Source organism: Haemaphysalis longicornis, unplaced genomic scaffold (assembly GCF_048455015.1).
Source record: "Haemaphysalis longicornis isolate Haplotype H1 unplaced genomic scaffold, Haemaphysalis longicornis Haplotype H1 scaffold_3, whole genome shotgun sequence".
Lineage (NCBI taxonomy): Eukaryota > Metazoa > Arthropoda > Arachnida > Ixodida > Ixodidae > Haemaphysalis > Haemaphysalis longicornis.
The window spans coordinates 48618832-48646274 of NW_027526335.1; the positions used below are offsets into that span (position 1 = coordinate 48618832).

A 27443-nucleotide genomic window follows, 5' to 3' on the forward strand; every position below is an offset into this window, starting at 1 on the left:
CATTTAAACACAAGGGCGCACAATTAAAAGCATGCCTGTGGTAAAGCGGGCCTTCTTGCCAGCGTGCCGGTGAGTAATCCTGTCGGGGGCTCGTAATGGCTTTCTAGTGTTCGCAATGAAGCACGTAGACTCGGAGTATTTCGTGACGGAACACTCATGGCCAGGGCAACCGTCTACATAAAAATTGTGGACGGGAAACTGGTTAGTCTAAGACCCCCGGACTACATCGTCCAACACGACGGGCCACCCACGCAAGGCAACGCAATCGCCAACGCAATCGCCAACGCAACTCATCTCCCCAACGTATTGAAAAGGTTGAATGGGTTGACGAGGAAGGCGCACAAGCTGTTGCCGCGAATTAATATGTGACAGCACGTTGCGGCAGTGCCTTTCTGCACGGAGGTTTTGCAACCAATACTCATGGTAAGCAACAAGACCTCGTAAACCTGCTTGACTCCTTTACGGGAATGTACTGCTAAAAATACACATATAGGAGCGATGCTAAAGCCATTTCTTTGGCAAGTAGAGTGTTACTCGGAGTTTTACGTGACAGACGGTATTCTGTGTGGGTACTTTAAGGACATTTTGTGCATTAAAAGTTGTTTCTTTGCGGCCCACGCCTATAGTTGGGACACAACGCGCCGAGAAACGTATTGTTCATAAAAATAAGCTAGATAGACTGACTGCTAAAGAATATGCTGCAATGAATTTAAAACAGTTGAAACTTGTTGAAAGTTGGGCCGGTCGGTACCTAATTTCGAATTAAAAAGAGCAAGGCTTCACACATCCCAGAGCAACACGAATAAAAACAGTTGAACGAGAGTTTGTCTCAATCTTTACTTATCCTGTCTGGCGCCTTGTTTCGAATCCTAGAGGGCGATGTGAGGAAACCCGTCCCCCTATCACTTCGAACACCGAGCAACGATAAGGACACACTGACATTCGGCCACACGGACGCAGCAATGCTGGTGATCGGTGCGCTCCTAATTCTCTCGACGTCGCTTCTTGTGGCACTGCTCATGTAAGTCCGGGGCTGTCTGCGTGTCCTAACCGCTGTGCGTTCCCTTTTCATAACTATGGACTTCGTTTTCCGTGCTAAAATTTGCATTCCTGTGGATCTTTACCCCATAAATATGCTTTCAATTCGCGCCAGCAGGGGGAAACTCTAACATGCGAAGTCAATGAGAGAAAAGTAGACGACGTTCATCTCGTCTTTGTTCTTATTGTACGACATGAAGTCGCGTTTATATCGCTCCAGTGCCGCGTATATGACGGCACTGAAGTGCACACTGCGGCGCATGTTTTCCTTAGGACAGTATGCGCTCTTTCGCTTGGATGAGCGGTTTCGGATTCTAGGGAAAAACAGAAGTATTGAATTACATTGATTATATATATATATATATATATATATATATATATATATATAGTAAGGAAATGAGGAACTCGGTTCTGGGAGCCTTGATGCCTAGGTAGCATAAGAGGGCTTCCCGCCAGTTACCCGCTCATGACAGGCTGTAGAATTTCGAGTCACGCCCCGGGGGTTGAAAAGAAGGTCCCCTTCTCCCCGTGTAGTCAGAGTGGCGCTGGCTACCACCCTCAAGCGTCCGATACAATTCTAGTAAATATAAACAGCCCAGAAAGTGAAGGAGAACACAGTCGCCCAGATAGCCGAATTGCTAAGGCATTCGAGATCTAATCGAAAGGCGTGGGTTCGGTCCCCACTCTGGGCGCGTGTTTTTCTTTCTTTATTTATTTCGTATATTAAAAAAATGTTAACTTCATTACCCGTAGTAAAAAAAAAAGAAAAGGCCTAACCACACCCCTATGCCTCCTTTGGCGTTGTAGACTGCCGACCTATCTTTATGTATATATACATATATATATTAGGCTGAGTTGGTCGGCTGCCAGAGTGCCAGACTGCAAACATAATGTTTTAGGTAATATTTCAAGCTTCTCTTGAGGGTAGCCAAGTTTAAGAGACGTACTTAGCACTGGCCTTCTATTGAAGAAGCAAGATAAACTACGCATTAGATTTCGCATTCCTCTTCACGAAATTCAGGGTTCTCAGTGGAAGCAACAAAATGCAGCGTTTCCAATATATCACGTCCATCGGGATGTTAATCTATGGCGCAGCTAAAGCATTATGAGCTTTTATTAAGCAAGGGGGGGGCTTAAAAAACTAATTCAATCCACAGAGAAAAAAAATGTTTACGACTGGGAGGTGGTGTCGGCACGCACAGACCAGCAATCCTTCGTAATTGTCACTGCAAGTTAACCTGAGCTACTGAAACTGAGCAGTAAGCCATCAGTGACGGACGAGAGCTAAGAGTGGAGCGTTTTTAGCGAGAAACTGCGCAAGGGAATTGAAGACAGACGGTCGTAAAAATCAATGCTTTAAGAGCGCTTGGAATTGGATCATGTTAACATGTCGCGGTGCTCCTTGCAGTCATTCCAAGCTCTAACACCTGCGCGTGAACAACGAGTATCGGAGTATTCCGCCACTTTCCACGCGGAGAGCTCTCCCACGAAATTGATATGTTGCTGCAAATCATGTTTTGAACCTAGTGCGGAAAAGTAACGTTTGGCTGATAAGTCCCGTAACAAAGAGGATGAAGGGAGGACGTACGCGCCAGGGCTTGCAGGGCTTTGTGTCTTTTTGTGGATTGGGTAGAATACGCTCACTGATATGTATACCCTGTTTTGCGCCTTATTTCTCGGGTGTGACTAAACACCGAAACATGCTTTCCCCACATAGGTGACAATTTACTCAAACACGAAATTGGTCGTTAAGCACCGAAGCTACACGGGGGCAATGAGGCGCGCCTTTGTAAAGGGCTTCAGATTAAGACAATCTCCTAGGTATATTTAACGTGCACCGAATTCTCTGCTCATGGGCGCTTACTTTATTCACCACCATAAGGAAAGCGGCAGCAGAGGCATAGGTTCAACCCACGTCCTTTGCCTCAGACGCACAAAGCCATACCAGAATGAAGGGACAGCAAAGAATAACGGCACGGTACGAAGTGTTCCAGCAAGCCTATCAGTATCCATGCGAATCTTGGTACTAGTTCAAGAATCTCGATCGGCTTTGCATCAAATTAATAGCGCAGATGCAGCAGCGGAAGTACCACGCAGTGATAAAAACGTTCAGACTAATAATTTGACTGCAATGTTGTCAGCAGTTTTGACATACTGTTGATTGTTGGCTACCAATAGTGCATTCTTTCACAGTCTAGTACAGTCTTTCATATGGAGGGATCTTCTAAATTCACCCACGATGAGCCCCGCCCCAATGGTAGGAAAACTTTGCTTATATTCATCAGGCGCCACACCGATGTAATCCCTGGTTAACTCGAACTCGGTTATCTGGAAGTGTCGGTTAGGTCGACACTTTTTTTTCGCAGCGCATTTAACTCCCATAGTTGCTATGTGTTTGCCTCCCTTTACCTCGAACCGTTTTTTTGGTAGACCACAGATATCTAGAAATATTGACAGAGAGGATGCATGCCAAAGTCCGCTATGGGCAGCTCTAAGGTCACCGTTCGAACGCTAAGTTCGCACTACGTGGCGAACACGTGGTCGTGAACGTAAAATTTACGCGGATGCTGTGCGAGGCCGATGTCCCAGTTACCGGAATGCTGTACTGCGCCTACATTGTTGAGATAGCTGTAGACGACACAGCTGATCATGCGGACGACGGGGAGCTCCGAGAAGTGTCTACGACGGCAGAAACAAGAAATGTGCTGCGTATGTTTCGCGACAATTTAGAATGTAGCGGTGGCGACCGACGATCGATGTGATGCGTTGAGCAACTCGAGAATGCCTTTCTGGGTCAAGATGCGAACGCGAAACAAACGAGCATCATGCAGTTCTTTCTTCCGCAATAAGGACTTTTTTTTCCCTGTGAATTATTTTGCTTTTATTATGAAAGCTTCCGTGCGCAGTGGCGCTTTTGTTACCAGCACCAGCCGTTATTTCGGTGACCTGACCGCACATTTTCGGCATTTCGCCTGACACGAAATTCCGCTTATCTCGAAATTTTCAGCGGATTTTGCGACTTAAAGTTACCGAGGGATTACGGTACTTTTGACGACAGCTGTACATGCAGAACTTACCTAAGCTTTCTTGCTGTGGAGTCATGAGTAAAACGAACCATATATTCTTGTTGTTTTTTAAGATGGCGGCGGCGGCACTTTTCCTATTTTGAAAGAATTGGCATACCCGGGCCCAAGCCAAACCTCTTCTGGGGGAACCTAAGAGAGTACCACTCCATGGTAAGCATCAGCCCCTTGTATACCAAACGCGGTCGCTTTTTTTGAAAGCTTCGGCTGATAAATTTATATACCCCCTCTTTCTTTCTCTGTCTCTCTATATTTTTCTTTCCTTATTGTGTATTATATTTTATCTTTAAAAAGCCGGACATTTCAACTGGTAATTTGAATGAACTAGGAAGAGTCTCTGTAGTCGCACGATCCAAATATTTCTTATACTACTTTTAATCCTCAATTGTACCTGCTAACTATATTTGCAGCGTATAAAGCACCATCTCTTTGCACTTTAATTAAATTGAAAACCATTGCCTCCTCCTCATGTATATCACATTTCGAATACTACTCTCCACTTGACCGACGTACAAAAAATGGTGGTGTCGATAGCTAAAGACTTCTCCTTTTAATCGGGGCAATGGCAAATGCCACCTCGCCTGCGCATGTAATTAAGTTAGGGCTGTTTATTTTTTTTAAACTGACTCACGTATTCTTTTGTATTGTGCGGCTTAACTAGCTGTGGTTGTTGCAGTCCTGTTACCGCCCCTTTCAAACATGACTCCAATCACTTTTTTTGCCAATCTCCGCTCAGACAAGTGAATACCTCCCTCAACCGTTAAAACCACTCTTTTAGGATGATGTGTTTTCTCTCCATTTCCTACTGGATGTTCACGTTGGCACTCCATTCTTAAGTGCTCCATTGTTTCGGTATCTTTCCACAACATACTCAGGCCCCATCCTGTTGCGTGTATTTGCTCGTATAGGTCCTTGCCCTTTGGACTCGAAAAGCAACGCAATCGCTTGAGTGCTATCGTGAATTCTTTCGTCCTTTTCCCTCGTTTGCTGTTTTTGAAAACCGCTATTGACCTTTTTGTTCCCATCTTTAGTGCCAACCTCAGCCCCCCCCCCCCCCCCCCCCCCCCCCCGGTTTCCTTCCATTTCCTTTTCACTTTACTTATTACTCGGCTTCCATTAAAAATAGATATTGAACGGCCCGTTGGTGAGTGGTAATAGCACACGAATACGTTACTTTTGCGGGTAATTTTAAGCTTTGGTAGATAGGGCCTTTCATGCCTGTGCTACACGGTACCTTTCGATTGACAGTTGAATGCTCAGTTACAAGTTCGCCCTACGTATTTCCAATGGGGCACTCGATAGACAATTTGTTCAACGGCCTTCGGAAGGCCTTTGAAACGGTCGTGTAGCACAGGCATTAAACAGGTAGAACAAAATCGTACAAGCTATGCAGTATCCACAAAACGTCCTTACGTTCTGGTCCCCTTGCTCCAGGACAAGCCGAGGGAGCAAAATAAATAAATAAATGTAACTTTATTAGGGAAAGGGCTGGCTCTGCGGCCTATAAGAATGGTAGAATAAATAAATAAATAAATAAATAAATAAATAAATAAATAAATAAATAAATAAATAAATAAATAAATAAATAAATAAATAAATAAATAAATAAATAAATCATGGGGTGTGCGTGAGTGCATCAGAACATTTTATATGTGTTTAAACAACTAACCAATGACCAAATTGAACTCGTATTCAAAAGAGCGCGTGCATCACATTAAATAGCAAAAGCAGTTCGGCGTTTTTCACTTACGGCGGTTTCGAATTAGGTGATTATAATTCGAAAAAATTGAAACAAACAAAGAGTAGGCCATGGTCCATGGCTGAAACCCTTAAAGTATGTCTTTACATTTCGTAAAACAGAAAATTTTCGTCGTGCCCTAAATACAGTTTATAATTTCTGATGCGAGATGGTAAACTCAAAAATGAGTTACCTAAAACTAGAATGCCTGAATTTTGAAAAGAATACCGACGTCAACCCCTGTGAACAGTGCTTTTTGTGCAGTAACGTAGCCAGCATTGCTATATTATATAGTACACAATATAGTATAGTAATATAATCATTACGCAAAGACGAGTAGGTGATGTGAGAGAGTTGTTTCAAGGCTTTGTTTTCAGTGCGCGTTAGTGTCTTAGCAAAAAAACAATAAAAAATATAAACGTTAGTGTCGAAGAAATTTCAAATACAAATGAACCCCTTTTTTGCCGTCAACTTCTCCCGAGGTGCGCGCCAGTTCTCGGCGTCTAGGTTTTTTATATGATAGCGTCAAAATTAGGCTTTTACCGGGGTCGTCAGGCCACTAACTTTGCTGTCTGGCTGCTCCATGCTTCCAGTCATATACTCTAGGTTAAGCTTAAAAACAGCTAGATTGTAAGTGGTTGAGGGCAGCCCCGCATACGCTGTCCGGCTTGTCTTGAAGTCCTGGCAGGTTTCTATGTAAACTGCTGCAATGACAAAAGTCAACAGGAAATGCCTATGTTCCTGCGAGGACTGCAGGCTAGAAAATTAGTAAATGAACTGATAAGCTTTGATCATTAAGTGATTACACTACTCCCACCTGCTACTTTAACAGAATCACCCACCGTAAAGTTTCGAAAGAACGCCCGCCCAGAGTACAGAGATATCAAGCGAAAAATAAGGGATGGGCGATCTTTCGAGTCAAGTGTGAAAAACTAGAAAAAAATTGGCCGCGTGGCGAATCAAAACTGCGGAGATATTGAGAAAATATACCAGATGGGCGAACTTTCGGCTCAAGTGCGGGAGGGACCAATAAGGGACCGCATAAACACATGAATAGTTTATTCTCGTTTATTTTGTTCCCTCATCGGCGCTAAAGCCATCGATTTTAGGGTGTGGAAGATCTTTGGGCTCCTTTAGTAAATTGAATATTTCACCCTTACAGGGGGTGGGCGATGTTTCGGGGGTGTGCGTTCGCTCGGAAGTTTACTATAATAGCACGTTCTGCTATCTTTTTACACAGGAAATGTACAAGGTGCTTGGGAAGTGGCAACAGCAGTATGGTGACTTATTTGGGTAAGACAAAAGCCACAATAGATTGTAATACAGGTGTCTAATCTAAGTATTCAGTGCTTATTGACAAGACACGATGCGGGTACATTTCTCTGGAAGCAATGGTGTAAGCTGCATCGTCCATTACCAAACTTGATGTATCTGCCTCCCGCAGGTTTTTCAATGGAGACGTTCCTTTTGTTGTCGTCAGTGATCTCAAGCTTATCGAAGAGATTTATGTTCGCAACTTCCAGAACTTCGTTGACAGAGGCGTAAGTGTTATGCGAATTTGATGTCTTCTGTTTTGTAATTAAGTCTTATCAAGGTGCCATGCATTGGCAAGTTTCAGATTTCCCTTTTGGAATGGACAAGTGAGAGGTCTGAAGCATGTGTTAGCAAATGCACATGAAAGTCGTCATTTCTTTCCATTCAATAGCACATAGAGAATTTCTGAGAAAAGGAGTTAAAAAATTTATGCTCACACCGAAAGTACCGGAAACGCCAAACTGACCACGTTCTGCACATTTGGCTTTATGACCATACCCGCATTACGTGACACACAAAATATTTTGACAAGGTTATGTCTTCGTAATGGGTATAGAAATATTTGTGAAAATGTTTGTACGAATTGTTATGATGAGCACCTTCATTGCAAATGGTTTTCGATAAAAAAAACTACCCAGTGCCAGTGTATTTCCATTCAAGCACCGGTGACAGTAGTTACCTCTACGCAGGTGTTCCAATGTTTGTTTTTTCTGAACGGCCCTTTCATCAAAGCGTAACTTTTGCACTAGGATCACATTTTATGTTCTATCAATTTAACGCTCCTATCAGAGGCAGCATTCACCTGGTGATCGTGAAGGTAGGAAAGCTTAGGTGAGGCCGTTACCACCCGTCCTGAGAAGGCAGAAATGACATCTAAGGAGCTCTATTTTCCCGGTTGTTTTGGGCACGCTCTCAAATCTTTATTCTTCTTTATTCGTTCTTCGTTTTATCTGCTCTTTGAAACTCCTATCAACCATACGATAACGGGGACACTTCGCCTTAACGTAGGACCTCAGTGAACCGGCCTTTCGTCTTCGTCTCCAATGACCGGCAAAAGCTGCCTGATTTCCCGCACACGTCTCGCAATGCACAGGGATTTCTAGGGGGTTCCCCTAATCTTTTCTTTATTCCGTAGTAGTTGGTTTAGAACCTCAAGCTGTTGCTAGGTACTTATTAATTAAAAATAATTGAAATATAAAGTCGGGATCGGACGGGCGGTGGCTATTGCCTCTAACCCAGCCAAAAGATAAGAAATTGTATAAAAACAGACAAAATGAAGCCTTAGCATAAAAAAATAATATTTTTCTAGCAGAAAAACATGAAGCCTTAGCTCATTAGGCACCAAGTTGATTTTGATCATGATGTTGGTGTATACAAAGGACAGAAACAGTGCAGCAAATAATTCAATGGTTTGGCACAATCAGCTCCTTTAAATACTGAAACGAAGGTGGAAGAAGTCATGTTTTCGCTTTTCTGCTGTGGCAGATGATTTCTTGATAGTGAAAAAATACGAGAACGTCCGTGAATGCAGCGTTAGTCCGAGCTATAAGTATTCATAGTGGTGTATATAGTCCGTGCCCTGATATTACGTCCCTTATTATATATAAGATGCATAATTGTACTTCGTTAAACACCCCTTAGCACTTTTTATACGTTTAACTCCCTTACATATATATTCAGCTTCCTCAGTACTTTTAACTCAGTGAATAAATATTAGAAAGACGGCTGTTTTGAGCGCATGGATTCCAATCCTTATGCGACTTGTTGGACGCCTTAGATTAGTCTTGTGTTGTCTTTGATGTGTGAAAATGTTTTTGCAGCTTTATGGGTTTTATCTGCGCACAATAATTGCGGAAGATATTGTTTCGCTAGACCACTCCTCAGTACGAGGAATAAAACTGCTTTCAACTATATTCTTCAATATTGTCAAGGCAATTTCTATGTGATTTACAGCAGGTATATCCGCTATGTAAAATTGGTGGAATTTTAGGGAAGAGTTCTTGACATACCGCTTACTTTTTAAAAGAAAAAATAAGAGTTCTGTTACGGCGCATATTCATCCAGTCGTTCATTTCGAAATAAAGTTGCGATTCTTATGCGAAAATCAAACGCCACAGCTCACAACTGTGATAGCACATGTTAGCATTCCCTTTTCAAATAAAGCGCATAGCATTTCTGGAAAATGCCCCGCAACCAGCAAAAAGAACACTCATTAGCCAGAAAGAGTTGAAGTGGGCAGTTTATCTTTGTTGAACCGTTATTTTTAGGCTCCCAGTGTTTCTGCACTCCAAAACATAGATACTTGGCTTCCTGCTTGGGGAACATGGCTTGTACTGACGCTTGTGTTCAGATGGACTGCAAACAGAAAAATCTTTGTCCATACAGCTCTTAAACTTGTACGGTGTATTCAGGTGCGTTTTCTCCCTTCCGCTGAAAGAATCGTGAGCATTGCTCCAAACTTTGAAAAAATTCTACGCCTTATTGCTGCACTATGATTTCATCGTGTGGCCAATCTTTTTCAGTTCACGATGGTGACGGACCAAATGCATCCTTATTTGAAAAAGTCTTTAATGCATATTACTGGATCTGCGTGGAAAAATACACGAATGGCCGTGGCGTACGGATTGAGCGCTAGCAAGCTGAAACTTGTACGTATTTTTCAGTAGTGAGTTCTACCCATTCGTCACGGTAATGAAATGAATATGTGGAACCTATACACGAAAATTAATTGCAAGGATCTTTTTTGCTTAGTTGAGTTGTTTGCGACAATGCGGAAATAACTGCCCGTTAGCTGTCACCAATGCCGTACGGTGGCGCTGAATATGAATGATTCCCTGGAGTCTTCTTTGCTCCAGGAACACAGAAAGCTTCGTTCTTTGTTTATGAAGTTTATTAAGCTTGTCTTCTAGAAACTTCATTATGGCACCACCGGTTAAAGCTTAGTAGAGTCACAGCTCACTTTATTTCGATTCTATGCACCACAATGCAATACAGCATTGTGCAATAGTATAATATACTCTACAATTTGATGTGGTTTAAGGTAAGTTGTAAATACTTACGGCTGTTTAGATGGCTGTAAATTCTGCTCCAATCATAAGGGAATGTATGAATTTCTTTTCGGTAGACGAAGCCTGTCTTTTCAAACACCGCCAAGTTTCTTGGCGTCCCTTTTTGAAGCAATTATGATTTACTGGGGTACTCCATACTAACGCATTTCTGCCATTAAAAAGAGCATAAACACGATGCACGTATCGAAAAGGATTTTTTAAGCTACAGAGACTAGTGACACGACCCACAGATTTAGCCCAAAGTAAACCGTGGGCACATTTGAGGTAAAACGTCACTATATCACAAAGGATTGAAAAAATATGCATCTGATCCACTTGTACTAAAACTAGCGAATAAGAATTGGTTAAAATATATTCATAAATGCGACATAAAAGTTCAACAATTAATCATCTCTTGATAAAGGGCTGTAAGAATGTTGGACTCGTAAGGTCCGAGCACCACTCCCGATCTCCAGGTTTTCAGATACGTGTATATGGCTCGTGTTCATTTATAGTAACATACTGGTGCCCTTGTCGTACGACGTTTCATTTGCAACCGTGTTACGCAAGCACGAAATAAAAACATTAGATTCTCCTGTATGGGCTGTTAGAAACTCCCTAAGAATTTTTTTTCGGGGTTCATCTTCCCGCATAAACCTAAATGTAGGTTTGTCTTGGGGGCTTATGGCCTACGGCCTCTCATAAGGGTTTTTATTCTAACCTTCCATGCGGCTCATGTATACCTATGGAGTGCATCATTCCAACCGTTACCGGCGTACAGCTGACGGACAGACGGACAGAAAGAAATGTCGATGCAGTTGCCTAAAAACCTTCATCTATAAATACGCTCAACTAGTAACCTCCGATCAATGGCTCGCATACGATGTTATTTGACTTTTCAGAGAGCCCTTGCCTGAAGTTTGCGTTGAAGACATACTTCACAAAGTGATCCATATTGGAGATGTTTTAATTGAGACCTGCGTGCACTAGTAAGGTCGGGATCGAGGAACTCGTAATTATAATGGGTGAAGCCAATTCTATTTTGAAGTACTTATATTATTTACAACAATTAAGAAACATGCTCACTAAGGAACATGTAGAGAGAAAGGACCAAACTAACTCAGTGGCATCAGCACATGAGGGGGTTTGAAAAGAAATGAGACCGCACCTTTTCTATAGATGATGCCCCATATCGAAGAAAATGCGGATATCTTCATCAAGTCTATGGAAAAGTACGCCGACTCCAACGAGGAAGTCCACATGCTGCGCAAGTTTGAAGAACTGGCCATGGACTACGTTGCGAGAGGAGCGTTCGGCATAGACGAGCGGTTCCAAGGAAAGCCCGACCATCCTGCAATTGCTGTTGCCAAAGCTACATTGAGGGGTGCCATGGTTGGTCCTTTCCACATGATCGCACGTAAGTATCCAGTCGACTGCGACCACAATTACTTGACTTTAATATATTTATCGATCTTTTTGTAAAGATTGCGTGCGTATCCTCGGTATTCAATGGCGTGGAATGTATGCCGGCAACCAAGTGTGCGGCGCCATATCTGTGGCCAATTGTGTGTTGCTAGGCGACGTTGCGGGCACGGCCCGCAAATCAGGCACCCCTCTTCTCCTCCATGCAACCATGTGAGTGCGCCCGTGGCCTCCGCGATTGTAGCCGATTGCGAAGGCCACGGTGCGCCGTCACTCGTTACGTCGGGCTCCGCGGGATGGCGGCACTTGTCCATGCTAAGCACGACTGTGAAACACATGACTGTGTTTCACGTTACGAACTCTTTGCCGAACACAAAGTATTGCATCGAGTTCACTGTGAGTGCGATTAATAACAACTCTGTTGGCGCCACAGTTTAGAATCGGATTGGAACGGAGGAGGTGACGCACGCCGGTGTCTTTTTTTTTCTTCGGCGTGCGGCTGCAGTGGCCCAGGCTGCGCCGGGTCCGTGGCGCATCGGCCATGTCTGTGGCCGTTTCCAGTGTGGCTAAGCGAAGAAATTGACCGCTAAACTTTTCAACGAATACCGTCTATAGAAACAGCCACCCGTCGGCAGCCCTCTTTAGATACCTAAATTGGTCATGTGAAATGACCTCCAACCTGTTTTGGTTTGTCAGAACACATTGCCATAACCGAATCTAAATTTAGTCGTCTTTACTTTTTTGTTGTCACAAACAGATACTGAATACTAGCAAGAAATGTAACGCGTTCGGATTATAATTGTTTTGCATTGTATCGATGCCTGACGCAAATGTAACGGGGATTTTAATTCGCTGCTTAATTTCAGTCAATCTATTGTTCCTAAATCTGGTTCCTTATTAGGCTTCAGTCACATCTTGATGTGAAACTGCTCATCCAATGTTTCGGCTTGGTTTCTCGGGAAAATATCTACTGCAATAAACACCCTGTGAACTGACGCAATCCGTGAGACGCGATCCGTGTGAACTGACGCAATCCTGTGGCGCACTTAACGACTGCTTGATGCACGCGGCTGTAATTTTTGCCCACTTTTTTTTGTTTTTTTTTCAACAACGTTAACCAAGTCACCCGTCACGTAGAAATTTTGTTTTCCGCTTATATTTTGCCTTTTAAAACGTTTTTGCCGGAAAGCGCTAAGTGCGTCCCCTGTACAAATCGCGTATGCAGTTCTGTCGGAATGGGAAACCTGTCAGCGGGCGAAAAAATACCGTGAAACAAGATAGAGGGTGGCTACGCCACGCCCAAGGGGCGTCGTGGATGTTACAGTTAAAAATTAGTAAAAGAATAACGAAGTGGTGGTCCCTTTACTGGGCTTTAACACTTCTACTCATCGTAGTGAAACTATGAGCTTTTCTTTTGATAAATTTCTGCCTCGTCTGAATTCAATACTCCCACGAAGGGAGATGTAATACTTCAACGTTTCGACACGAAAATGTCTGGAGGTGTTAACTTGGTTATTTCAAAACCGAATAAAATACGAGAGGAGTTTGACCTTGGCAAATCTGATATGTAGCGTTTAAGCGGGGAGTGCGCCGGTATATTATTATTGGTTTTATGGTTCTTGTCGTTTTCGAAATTCTTTTTCATCTTTTTCGGGCTTTGTTGGTGCATCTAACACACATGTGGTGAATAAAAGTGCAGGGTAATGCCAGTTCTATTACTTACAAGTTGTTACGTAATGGTGTATTGATTGCAGACTAGGAAAAAAGTCTACAGGACCTTGTTCGAACTCGCGATATCATATTCTATGCAGTCTGGCAGCCGATCATCCCCTGCTATGTACGCAGGCGTGTTGCATCGGCTACGGGCTCAAGCGACTCTGGGGCTGCCTGGCCGGAAATGAACTGCATTCTCATAAGTGCAGGCATAGGACTTTGTGACCTTCGCGATCTCCTTTCTCTGATCAAGACATTGGTTCCGACAATGATTTCCCTCGCGTGGCCACCTGTGGAGTGATTTCTGGTTTATTGCATTCCAACTAAGCTTGCTAGTTGCCTACTTTGGAAGTGATACAGCTCCCGTAGTTTCAAAACTAAGAAGTTCTTTTCGGGCAAGTTTCGCTGATGCTCAGTTACTTTTCTTTTTCTTAGAGGCTACAACTCAGTTTGGAGCTGCTATGAAGCCACTTTACTGGCTGTCACGGTGCCTGGGCGAGAATTCATTCCAAAACCTTAACGAACAGGTTGCCAAGATAATTCACATAAGAAAACAGGACCCTTCGGTGAGTGGAATTCCCTCCATTTTAAAGCAGTATATTCTACATCAAGCTACATTGACAAAGCACACTTATGAATAAGTCGAAGGCATACACTGGTAAAATGTTAGAGAAAGAGAAAGAATTCACCGCAGCGAGGCGAGAAGCCAATAGATTTACGGCTTCATAAGCTGCGATCGGGCTCGAAGTAAAACGTTAGAGGTGGATGCCTATAACGTAAGATGTCTACGACGTCAGCAGGAAGCAGACATCCCCATTTTTGTTTGCTAAAATATAGCTGGAGTCCTTCCAAGTTTCATTCACATAACTCACCAAGAAGTAGGATCAATCGCAAATTAAAAACAACGTGGTTCGTTTCGTGCTCTCCGGCGACAGTGTCCAGCTTCTCCGGTCATCCATCTTCACTGAAGAGAAGGACTCAAATTTTTTTCTTCCTTCTCCGTGACAGCTTCGAAAACCTGACATCTTGCAAAACCTTCTTGATGCGGAATATGTCGAGACTGAAGACAGCAGCGAAGATTCTAACTTGTCGAACGGTAAGAGAGACTAGATTTTGTTTTGTATAAAATGTTCGCTGATGGGGTTATTGGGGGGGGGGGGGGTGTATTAGTTCGAAGAATTCGTTTCGTTTTCAATTTTCAGCGTTTTAGGTACGTCATATCGGTGAGTGTTGTATGGGTAAGGTTGTTGCTTGAAATTTTCTACATAGCGCCAATTATATGAGCTGCATTGTCTGAAAACAAACCGGACTTTCTCCGCGGAACTTTTGCATTGTTAGCTATTGTATTCAGTACACGGTGCTATGGCCGGGAGCGGCTCTCTTGCAGGGTTGTAGGTTGGGCAACTGATTGTGCTATCAGCCTAATATTTTCGCAGCGGTAGCCAGATTAGTTTTTTCTGTGGCCGCATGCTTGTCTCTCGGCTGCATGCCCTCCAAGTAAAATGTCATTTACGACAAATAATTTTAGAGCGAGAGCTCTAGTACGCTACAATTTTCAAGGCCATTCATCGCATCGCAAGGGGACTCTGCGGTGCCCGTACCGCTGCGGTGCCACGTGACTAGGCGAGGGTGTAACGGCGTTACCTGCTGGTCCCGCGTTACCTGGCGGTGCCTCAGTCTCGCCAACGAGGGGGGCCGGGTAGGCTGCCTGAGCCTGCTCTTGAACGCAAGCAAAGGGTTAACCCAATCATCCAGTAAATATATCTAGATGGCAGGCCGCTAAGTCTTAAGCAAAAGCAAATTTTCACGAAACACTTTGTGCATATTCTTTCCTTTGACTCGTCGTAAATAGGCTTGGAACTGTTACACTTGAGCCCTTTTGTTAGTTGAGCGTCGCAGTAGGGAGCGGTGGAACGTCCAAAATAATAAAGCATGATAATATTAAAGACGATAGTCTTATTTGGGCTACGTAAATGCAGAAATTTTGGTATGTATGTAGGTCTGTCTGTCTGTCTGTCTGAGACTCGACTCAGCCCCCCGGACAAAGTGAAACCGAAACTGCGCAACAGTCATATATCCACAGCCAAATCTAAACGTCTAAGTCCGGTGTCAATGTTCATACTTGTCAAAATTGTTGAACACTAAGCAGGTCTGATGCAAAAATAAGGCAGAAAATCAATACGTAAGGAAGATTTCAAGTGTTCCTTTATTTAAAAATTCATGGGTGCTTGGTTTTTGCTATAGCAAATGGAATACTACATCAACTGCAGAAAACCGTCGCCTGCTGTTGCCCGCGTTACCTGGCGGCATTTTAAGAAATTAGCGGCAACAGTTACGAAAGGTTCCTCTAGGTAGGTTCCGCGTTCCGTTTGGAAGGCTCGTGGAGTAGGGCAACGTGGTTCTATAAACGTCGAAGTAGGGTGCCTTGATTCACGCGCGCCTCCGCCGTACGGCAGCGCTGGCATCGAGGCAACCGACTTGGCGCAGTGGAACACGGTAAATTTAAATTGACTTCAACAAACCTCCAGCGTGTTCATCTTGGCAAGAACGAGACGGGAGAGGAACAGCATGAGAGGTGAGCGAGAAAGAGAAGGGAGACATTTGCTTGGCAGGGGCGCCAGTCGACAATCGCCTTTCGCCGACATTTGCAACAAAAGGAGCAAATACGCGGCCATTTTTTTACAAGAAACCCTGTCATACTGCTGTGATTTGTTTGGTTTAAGACTCAGTGCACTGGTGAAGCACACGCCTTCTCGATTTTCCTATGCTTGGTTGGGCGTCCTTGGCGGGACTAAATCGCAACGCTTTAACGCAACCAAGGAAACACGCGCCGGGCTTCCAACCAGTGTAGGTGAAGTCTAGGATACTCTCACTAGAATTTACATTTCCGGTTACAAATTTCAGTTATGTGATTGTTGGTGTCTTCGTATTCGCTCGTGTGGCTACAAGTTACAACACGTGCAATGGCACGTCGAAGTGATTCTGTTAGCTTACCGTAGTTAGCGTATTGACTTAATACCATTCTTTGTGTCAGGTATGTAGAACTACAGTGGAACCCCGCTGATACGTCCCCCGGACTTACGACGACCCGCTTCTTACGACGAATTATCGCGGTCCTGGCAAACTCCCCATAGAAACAATGCATTAAAAACCGCGATGATATGACGCTCGGGTGCACGCGGTGCGCTTCTTACGGCGGACCCCGGCGCGGATATACAGGCGCTTCTCCCGTATGTTACACCGCGTCTTCGCTTCGTCCTCACCTTCTTATCTTAACCCCCGTTTCACCCTGCTTGATGTGCAATGGTCAGCAGGCGGTCCATATCAAAAACAGAACAGACGCAAGCAAGCAGGCGGGTATTCGTGAGTGTGACTTACCCTTCGACGGCCCCACGCGGCAGCAGTACGCCAATGCGCCAACCACGAGAAGTCAAGTTCATGTGGAAGGTGGACCGTGAATTCCAAGCTCCCGTTGAGCCGCCGACGAACGCGAAAACATACGGCGCAATTCCACGGCGATGACCGAACAGCCTCTTTCCCCACCCGCTCGATCGAAGTTTCTTTCACGACCCTCTTTCTCCCTGGATCTCTGCTGTCTGCTTATCAGTGTCTTTCAAAGCCGCGTTGTCACTGCGCTATTTTCTTTGCTAGAGTGCCTCAATTCACGCGCGTCCGCTGCAAGGGTGGAGCAAAATACAGGAGGCGATGGCGGGAGACACGTACCCGTCGGTACCGCCATTTTGGGTCACTCACTGGCCGCCGCAGCAAGTCACTGTAGCAAGGCCGCGCTATAATTTTCGCCGCAACACTATTTACTCGTGAAGATTAAATTCTTATCTATTTGGTGTTGCTGTGTCTGTTGATAAACGATAAATGCTATGTGTTGAGCACTATGACCAGAACAGCGACGGCACGGTACCGTTCAAAGGATGTCTCCACCATGCACGGCAATGCCGTTTTTTGTTCATCTGGGTCCTGTACTATCGTTCGCTGCAGTTTAACACTCCTCATTTCCCCTCTGAATTTGTTCGACCACGTCGGCCTTATATCGCGTAGCGCGCGGCGCTTGGCTGGCGGCACTTGGCTGGCGGCCTAGCTGGATGCCATAAAAGGGATGGGCACAACATTGGCGTTGATTTTTTTAAAGACGATAGTCTTTCTTGGGCTCCTTAAACCCAGAAATTTTGGTCTGTCTGTATGTCTGTATGTCTGTCTGTCTGTGACTGGATTCAGCCACCCGGCCAAAGCAAAACAATGCCTGCCCATTAGTCTTATATAGTCACAGCTAAATCTACCCGTCTATGTCCGGTGTAAGGTTCATACTTGTCAACATTGTTGAAGAAGAACAAGACATTACGCAAATATGAGACAGCAAATCAATACAGAAGTGATATTTGCAGTGTTCCTTTATAAAAAAATCAAACATGCTTGCTTTTGCGAAATTAAATACTTCATCAACTGCAGAAAAAGAATTCACTCCGCCGTCGCCTACTGTCGCCCGCGCCACTATAGCTTCTTGCGCCATTTTAAGAAATCAACCGGCAACAGTTACGCAAGGTTCCACTAGATAGGTTCCACGTTCTGCTTGCAACGCACGTGGAGAAGGGAAACGCGGTTCTATAAACGTTGAAGTAGGGCGCCTCGATTAACGCGCGTCTCCGCCGTACAGCAGCGTTCGCATCGAGACACCCGGTTTGGAGCAGTGGAACGCGGGAAATTTAAAATGATTTAAGCAAACCTTTGGCGTCTTTACCTTGGGAGGAGCGCGACGCAAGAGGAACAACATTAGATGTGAGCGGCAAAGCGAAGGGAGGCATTTACTTCGCAATAGCCGATAAAGACTATCGTCTTTTGACGACATTTGCAACGAAAGGAGCAGATACGCGGCCAATTTTTAACGGGATTTCAACTAAAGGTTCGCAAATCACGCGAGAAGGAACTAAATATAGTAGTTGAAATAGGTTCTTAGCCCACCTGTCACGTGAGACCGTCTTCTAAGCCGGCATTTACCCTCACCCCGGTCGTACGACCCCCTGGTCATACGACGCTTTGTCGCTGCCCCTTGAAAGTCGTATTATCAGGGTTCTGCTGTACTACGAAAAAGGACAATACTGCCGAGGAAATGGGAGCATGCAGCATCAGATCAAAGGAAAGGTATACTGAGAATTGTGTTTTGAAATAAAATGAAATAACTCATCTAAGATGCTCAAACAGGGATATTTAGGAAAACAGCCGTGCATTTTTAGGTTTCATTCCTTGTAATACACGAGTGAAGCATACGCAGGAGGAAATGATAGATATAAAAACGCGAATTGGAATTTTTTATTTTGCTTAGTTTTTAACATTCCATATCGCGGCAGTACTTCTATTACCTCACCTAAAAAGGCGTATTATGAGTTATATAGGTAAATGAAGCACTTACTGATTATTTATAATAACTTCGCGGATACCGGAGATGGCAGACGCACGAGATCTTGTGCCGTTGGTCTCTTTTATTCAACGTCAAATATTCGCCATTCCTACGTACGTCGTCATCTCAAAAATGATCTCAATTGACAGCATTTTTATATAGGCAGTTGGGGAGTTGCGTCCAGCAGGTGCTACTTTCAGGATAGGCCCTTCCGAACAACCATGTCATTAACGAAGGCTCGCTATCCCGTGGCAGCACTGGTTAGTGATTGTTGCTCCTAGTTCTTTGTTTTAGTTCGAGAGCATGATTGAATAAGCGCACGCAGATTTTTCTGCGTGTATGTACGCCTGGCCTTTTAACAAAGAAGCTAGTTGCATTAAAATCCCCACAATCGCACACCCACGGATACAGATAGCTGCGTCTTCATTAACCAGGGTATGGTTGATATGATACAACCAGAAGAGAAAACGTAGCAGTTCCTGCCCACTTTAACGCTTGACAAAGTTTTATGCCCCTGCTTGTAACATCCATTGTACATGTTAGGGGACAAGCCCCTTAGGGGCTGGTGCTGTTAGCGTCCCCTGTCATCGTCGTCGTCGTCGTAATCGTTGTTCGTCTCTTGTAGTTATGGTACTAAAGCCCTGGTAAACTCCTTTACGCCTCGCGCTAGGACGTAACGCGTGCAAAAAAAAAAAAAAGCACCGGGACAATCGTTTAGGTTTCGCGCTGGAGGGCTTTGTAACGCGTGCTAAAAAAGCACCGGGACACTCGTTTGCGCCTCGCGCTAGAGAGCTTCGTGCTTCAAAGACAAAAGAATTTTACAACAAAAGACTTTCACCTGTACCCCCCAACTTTTTTATCTCCGTTGGCAAAAAACGCCAAGGTACCATGAATACATTTATACACCGCGTGCTTCGCCCCTCTCCAGGTTGAGATGGCCCGGGATTTTTTATTTCAGGTTATCTCTTTTCTTCTGTTGTTTGTACTGGTTTATTGCATGTCCGCCAGAGTTTTGAATTGGTTTTCGGACACCTCTGTAGCTGCAGCGTTCTTATGACTCTTTAACAGGCAGCCGCAAGTCGAGAGCTCTAACTACAGAAGAAATAGTCACCAGCGCTTCAACACTCTTCCTTGGAGGGTAAGATACCCATTCAAATTCCACAATGACAATACAATTCCCATGCAAATGATACAACCGGCTTACCATAGGTTAAATATTTCGTCGGCCCTAGCCTACGAAATCACGCGGTATAAATGTTTTGTTACAAAACTTTATCACTTCCATAATTAAATACCTTTTTAACAGATGGGGTTTCAGACATTGAAGAGCTTGGCTGCCTTGCACGGTTAGCCAAACAGCGTACTTAAAACTACTTTGATGAGGTGGGTGAGATGACAAAGGAGCGCCGGTTGGTAAGACAATGGAGTGGATGTACGTGTTAGGTGACTAGCCAGCGTAAGTTTATATTCCTACACACCTTAAAGCACGAAGCCCTAGACCCAAAAATTAGTCGTACAAGAGGCGTACACCTTAGCCGATACTCCTTCACTTGGAAAAAATGGCCGTGATCCCGTCATGCGAAAGGGGCTGTCCAGCGAAGCTTTTGTAAACCACTACACGTACTTTTGTGAGAGGGTATATAATGTCCGTCGTCGTATCGGCGGGGTTCCCCCTTGCGCTCGGCTTCTCTGTCGGTAGAGCCTGACGCATGCGCTCGCCCTCGAATGACGTCAATCCAATTTTGGCGAGCAGCTGCACACCTAGCCTTTACAGGAACACACAGTGGGCCCAATTGTTCACAGGCGCCTTATCTTTTATCGTCCGGTTGGGTTGCATTTTGTGTTTTTTAAGGAATATAGAACTCTATGCTGCATGCATGACAGCAAAGAGAGATTGCGCTGGGCTTCTGTGGCGGCAAACGCTAGGTCGTGCCTAGCCTGACGCGTGCGCTCGGCGTCTTGGGCGAGAACTGTTGGATCCTGCCCGTGTTTTTTGTTTGCGACAAGAAATTTTCCAACCAACTAGAGGCTAACAGCTTCGTTACAAAAACATTTCAAAGCGTTTTCTTGTTAACAGGATCGTTTATAGGTCTTCCCAAAGAAAAGTTTTCGTTCCACAAGTCTATCTGAGAGAAAAAACTGTAATTCCTGAGCTTTTACAAAATCTCAAAAAATAGGAAAAATCCTAAGCGGTCCTGTCTATTTATCTGTAGAACAGTTTTTTTTTTAAACTTATATATGCAATACTCGCAGGTATACCTTTAAGATTTGTTTCTTGTATTTTGACGACTTCATCTACAGGAAATCTTTTCATCCGGAGCCAAATTCCTGCTGTTTTCAATTGGAGTATTTTTTTCTCCCTCAACAAAGATTCGAGACGACGGCCACGGGGCTGAGCTACGTAGTTTATGCCCTTGCGAAGCACCCTGAAGTACAAGAAAGACTTCGTCAAGAAATTGCCGATGCTGTTGCTAGTAACGTGAGTGATGCATTTCCCTCAAAGTAAAATACTAATATTTCGAGTACAGTTTCGTTCGACATCCTGGTTGTTCCGTATGACCTACACTAACCATGTTGGTGTCTACTTCATATTGGATATATTTAGGGGGGTGTTCTGGATTACGAAACATTCATGAAGCCAACGAAGTACTTGGCGCAAGTAGTGGACGAGGCACTACGGATTTACCCGCCAGCGCTCACGTAAGTAAACCAACTGTGAAAAGCTGTTAAGCAATGGGCACTTTCCGTATTGCGTGCCGAAATCAGCTGGACAAATAACCCACGCCTAGCTTCGACACCTTGTAACTTCATCGTCGTCCTCTCTGCAAATATGGACATTAGTTGCCATATTCTCTCTTTAGCACTGTTTGGCACGGAACGCAAGTGTTCATAGAGGGGTGGGAGGCGTTCCAAATACTCCGATATTTCGTATGGACTTCTGGTAGCATGCAAAAAGGCAACATGGAAGCGTAAGGATTCCTCATTGCATTCATTGGCCACACTGTGCTATCAAGGCGATCGGCGGTCTTTGTCACAGGCACTCGGCTTCACAGAGAAAAGGAATAAGCCTTAACAGTGGCATAGGTTTTGCTATTGTTGAACCGGGAACGTTTTTCACTTTTTACGCAGTTCGAAATATAGGCACAGTAAAAGCTCATTATTTCAAAGTCAATTAATTCGAACCTACAGTTAATTTTAACTGATACCCTGGTCCCGGCACAGCCCTTTACATTTCAATGGGGGAAATTAAACTCCCGATAATTCGAACGCGCAGGTATCCAGACGATTAATACGAACTGGGATCCCCTGGTTTCCATCGCTGCTCGCAGAAGAAATCAGCCCAGAGTGATTGCAATGTGTTGAAAATCCAAACCAAACCAAAGTTACTAGGATGCAAAACCACGAAACAGAAAAATAACAGTTCAGCGTGTGCGATACGCGGCTGCGACAGGTTATTCCGATTCCGCTGCGGGAGCCACTGGCGCCAGTCGTTCTAGCGTATGCCGCTGCAGGTTTTTTGTAGCGTGAGCTGCACTGGCCGAGGTTGAGCAGTTTCGCGTGGCTCCTGGAGAACCGTGCTGCGCATGCGCGAGGAGCAGTGACGTCACAAGGCTACCAGAACGTTGGTCGCTGCCCTGCGTGTCTCACACACCCCGCGCGCACAGCGTCTTGGCCGACCTCCGTTCCGCACGCGGCGGCCCGGTCCACTTGATCATGCGAAGGGTGGCGGGGTGTGGAACCGATGGCTCGTGCGTCGGAGCTACACCGGCGTGCGCCTGTTAAACCAGCTTAGCCCTGGGGCGATTGGTGACGCTGCGCCGGAGCCGCTTGATAAATATACATGTGTCACATAATGCTTATACTGTCTGTGTGTCTTTGAAGCAGCAGTAAGCATGATAATCAAGCTAATCCTAGACAACAAGGAAAGCTAAGAATAACCAGCTGAACCTTAGCTCACGCTACGTATATCGTGGCATAGCCGAGCTAAGCCACTGCTATTATTTGTTTAACATTATTTACGAAGGCACCTGCCACAAACGTGCAGTAGCGTAAAATTCACGATAACTAGCCCAGAGGTGGCTTCTTTGTGTTCTGCCCGCACAGTGTCGCTCCTATCTCCATTCATTTTAGCACCCGCCCGCTAATTCGAACACCGCCTGATTCGAACTCCGCTTAATTCGAACAATTTTATGGTCCCCTTCTAGTTCGAATTAACGAGTTTTTACTGTATTTCTATTCCACGCGTGCTGTTCCATGTTAGGATTGGTCGAAATCTCGTCACGCCGCTAGAGCCGCAGCTGTGTTGTGACTGCGTTGATGCCGACAGACACGTCACTACCTAATGTCCACTGTTGGCCCCATTGTTCCCCACTGTAGAGCCACCGTTCCGTCTGCACCTCATATCCTCTTGCGGTGCTTACAAGGAGCTGTTATGCTGGAGAGAACGGTGAATACATATAAGCATTAATGACGCGCGGAAAGTCAAGCGCAGAGTCAGTGAAAACTCTCGGCGGAACATTGCGTCACTGAGTGCGGGCACCGGCTTTCTTCTGGCCTGTCTAGTGTACCTGGGAAACAACTAAAAAACCAACATGGAGCACGCCTCCCAAATAGGTGGTAGCTCCCTGTAGCAAGTCATTCTTGCCCTAGTCAAACCCGACACACAGTATGCAGAACTTTTTCCGTGCAACGTGTGAAGCACGAATGAACTACATGCCTTTTTTTGTGCCGGGTGGTAAAGCCACGATGCGTGTCGGTCACTGCAGCGCGGTTCCAATCCCTGCATCACGTGACCGCATTATATTTACAGCACAGGTGACAACTTTATAAGGTCTCGGAATAAAGTTGCACTCTAAGATAAGAAAGCCGTACACCGGGCAAAACTGTGTAGGTCTCAATTTGCATCGCAGGTGGGGCGTGTGTGCATATGTCTGCGCGTGCGGAGAAACATTCACGGTTAATGACAGCGGGCGTCAGGAATAATTACGAGTCCACTGCACTTGGTTGCTCAGTGATTTCCACTGCAATTAGCGGAAAACGCCACGTTGGGAGCCCGCCTTGGCGTTGTTCCCAGAGTGTGAAGTATTCGACAATATTTTCATGAATACCCAAAAACCCGAACTCAAGTACGACCTTGCAACCACTACACATACTAATAAAACAGGAGCAATAGCACACGAAGCCAGCCATTTTAAATATGCTGTGGTCTATTGTGAATACCATCTGCGTTGTAAGATTACAGTGGTAGAGAGAAAACGTAGAGTTGCGGCTATTGTCACTTGAGATGTCTTGAGATGTCGTTTGACCGAAAAGAAAGCTTCTAACGTTGGCCTGGCCAAGGTGATCGTTCTACCACTGTGAAATCTCGGGGACATTTTTTTAAGACCTTAAGGCCGAGGTTTGTCTGTCCGGCGTCCGGCATTAGTGTTCACGGCACAGCACCGTGTAAATCGAAACATCTGTGAACAAAAGGTTCACAAAAGGTTAACAACCACAAAATAAAAGGTTTACAAAAGGTTAGAGAGAGAGAGAGAGAAACAGAAAGAGAGACACACAGGACCATGTAAATCAAAACATCCTTGAACGAACGGTTCAGAAAAGGTCAACAAGAACAAAGTAAAAGGTTCACAAAAGGTTAGATAGAGAGAGAGAGGAGGGAGAGAGTGCTCCTGGAGAGCCATGCAACGCATGTGTGAAGAGCATTGGATTGGATTGGATTGGATTGGATTGGATTTTAATTATATTAGATCGGATTGGATTGAAATGGATTGGATTGGATTAAATTGAATGGTATTGTATTGGTTATGATTGGATTGGAAACCGTTTTAGCAGCAGTAAGCGCTTTCACAGGTGATTTAGGGTAAGAACGACCCCAGTGCTTCGCCCACTCGTCATGATTCACTTCGTGGAGAGGCGTGAATTTTATTTTCTCGAAAGAACTGATAGAAACCTTTTTTCAGGACATGTTGCCTACTCGGACTAAATCCGGCTCATTAAATTTGACTAGTAGTGCCGAAATAAAGAAACGGTTCCGGTATCATCTTCCAACGTTTTTTTAGTACCTTTATGAGTGCCGCTTCTATGCAGTAGACGCCCAATCGCAAAGAAAGCACCACAAGGGAAAAAAGAGTTTTTACGCGGGACATTTGAGCTCAATCTTAAAGGGCCCACATCTTGACTTCAGCTGCCTTTTTTCCCTTTACGAATACATCCCTATCCCCAGGTTTGTGACTCGAAAAGCCAAAGAAGACTTTGAACACAACGGTATCACGTTCAAGGCGGGGACGTGTTTTGTGGTGCCGCAGTACCAGGTTCAGCGGGATCCGAGATACTGGAACAACCCTTTGGAGTTTAATCCAGACAGGTTCGCTGTGCTATCTTCTTCTTTGACACAAACATTTTGTTGGTCGGACAAGCCAGTGTTGTGACCACCCCAAGAGAAACACCAGAAGTACAACTGAATTGGCAGAATGCCGCACGAGGTTGTACCAAATAGTTTGTTCTAGGTAAATGCGTCTTATACTGCGAAAAACTTTCTCAACATTAAAAATGTCCTAAGAATACTCTCCTTACTTAAAGTGCGCAGATGTTTTACGTGTTACACTAACAAAACAACCGATAAATGGTTTGTTGAAGTGTAAGGCAATAATCTTCTAAGGTCATGATTTGAAATTTGAGTGACATTATGCCTGCGGTTCTTCCATGTAGCTGGTTCTTGAATTTATTATATATCCCAGTTTTCTCTCACCTAACTTCACTTTTATTAAATCTGCAGGTTTGCCGGTGCTCATGACGCCATATTGAGGCACATGCCCTTCGGTGTGGGACCCCGTAGCTGTGTGGGGATGCGGGTGGCTCTGATGAACATAAGATATACGATCGCCAGATTATTACAGAAGTACCGCCTCGAGCTCGGACCATCTCAAAAGGTATGATACAAGCTTTGCCTGATGTGGCTTTTAAATATTTTGTTCGGTTGTCTTTCATGTCTCTATCATACTAAGCTAAAAAATAAAAATAAAAAAATTTCTGTTTGACAAAGGGAATGGTAAAAAAAATCCCCGGTGCTGGTTTTTGTTTGCTGATAGAAGCCGTGACCGACTGACAAACATTTTAAAGCGCAGGTGCTCAGAGCATGCCCAATGCATGTTTTATTCAAAAAATTTAGTTACATTATAGCGGCCACCTCATCCATGCATGGCGCAATTATGCCTTGTTAGGATGCAGGACACTCACTATATCTTGAGGCTTACAAACCGCTTTCAAAGTTCTTTTTTCTGAGTGTTTGTTGCATCCCCCACAAGATAATGAAACAAAAACGTTAATTTTCATACGATTTAGATGAAGCAGATCGAAGTGCGTATACAGATACCGCCGCCTACTTTCAACGAGCTTCCCCTCCTAAAGCCTAACCAAGCCATGTTCGCGTACGCAGCTATTATTTTCATCATCATCATCATCATCATCATCATCATCATCATCACCAGCCTATCTACGCCCCCTGCATTGCAAAGGGCTCTCCCATAGATTTCCGCTTATCCCGGTCCTGTGCTAACTACGACCAATATACCTCCGCCAACTTCTTGATCTCATCTCCCCATCTAACTTTCTGCCACCCCCTGCCACGCTTGCCTTCTCTAGGGATCCACTCTGTTACCCTTATTGACCAACGGTTACATTGCCTTCGCCATTATATGCCCTGCCCACGTCCATTTCCTCTTCTTAATTTCTACTAATATGTCCTTTACGCGCGTTTGTTCCCTGACCCACTCCGCTCTTTTCTTGTCCCTTAATGGTACACCTATCATCTTCCGTTCCTTTTCTCCCTTTAGTCGTCCTCAATTTAAGTTGAACCCTCTTAGTGAATCTTCACGTTTCTGCCCCGTAGGTGAGTACTGGTAAGATGCAGCTGTCATGCAGATGTCAAGATGCAGCTCTCACCGGGAAGCATGAAAATGTGGCCCCTAGCGAAATTCTAAAACATTACTTGCTCCGCAAAACTCATAATGGAACTCAGCGGCATTCAGACGAACATAATACCTTCATAGTCCAAAGTGCGTAGGTGTACTTCGATTTTTTAACCGGCGCGTGATAGTTCATGTATTTGTAACGGTAGAAAACTGAAGAAACTCTTGATGGCACAGCTCATTTGATACGTTCTTTTGTTCGAAACAATGGCTACCTTAACATAGTAACAGAATACAAAGTAGTTAGTGGTGCTCCGCGTAGGGACCGACTGCATGTTTCGAAATATCGTAACGTTGGTTGTGCTTGCTACACTTTCAGGGAACCATAAAACTGAGCCAGTACGGGATGGTTTCGACACCGGTATGGGGCCCCTGGATCGTACTTCGCAGACTGGCTAAAGAACGCCCTTGAAGATGACCCGCTGAGTTATTCATAACACAGAAACACCGAATAAAATCATTTACAAATATCGTTTGGTACAAGTTCCTGCTTCGCATAAAACCTGTGACGACAATAGTGCAGTGGCGAGTGGTTTCCTGACGACGAGTTACATAGGAACCACATCTCGTATTGCAAGGCATAGTTATAACACAGCAGGAAAAATCCGTTTCGTTTAGTTCCTCAAGCTTAGCGCGGGGTTCAAGGCGCCGGTCATTATGGTGGCGAAATAATTGCGCAAATAGTCAATGTGGTGAGCGTGGAGCCAACTT

General features: G+C 44.6%; 1 protein-coding gene across 1 annotated transcript; it reads left to right on the forward strand.

Moving 5' to 3' along the window:
• Nucleotides 1–897: 897 nt before the first annotated feature.
• On the forward strand, nt 898–27185 carry LOC144173243 (cytochrome P450 3A4-like). The gene is made up of 14 exons (XM_077701740.1): nt 898–1021; nt 4178–4274; nt 7100–7152; nt 7304–7400; nt 9696–9821; nt 11400–11637; nt 13791–13921; nt 14364–14451; nt 19834–19903; nt 21136–21244; nt 21371–21465; nt 24989–25129; nt 25541–25694; nt 27052–27185. Exons 1-14 carry the CDS (start codon nt 963–965, stop codon nt 27142–27144), a joined length of 1551 nt encoding a protein of 516 aa, XP_077557866.1. The 5' UTR covers nt 898–962; the 3' UTR covers nt 27145–27185.
• Nucleotides 27186–27443: the final 258 nt, after the last annotated feature.

Bases quoted from the DNA above. Each gene is read 5' to 3' on its own strand.
- LOC144173243 (XM_077701740.1), top strand. From the start codon at position 963: ATGCTGGTGATCGGTGCGCTCCTAATTCTCTCGACGTCGCTTCTTGTG. The intron at 11,638-13,790 runs GTAAGTATCCAG...TCTTTTTCTTAG, and splicing joins TCCTTTCCACATGATCGCAC to AGGCTACAACTCAGTTTGGA. The intron at 21,466-24,988 runs GTAAGTAAACCA...CCCTATCCCCAG, and splicing joins ATTTACCCGCCAGCGCTCAC to GTTTGTGACTCGAAAAGCCA.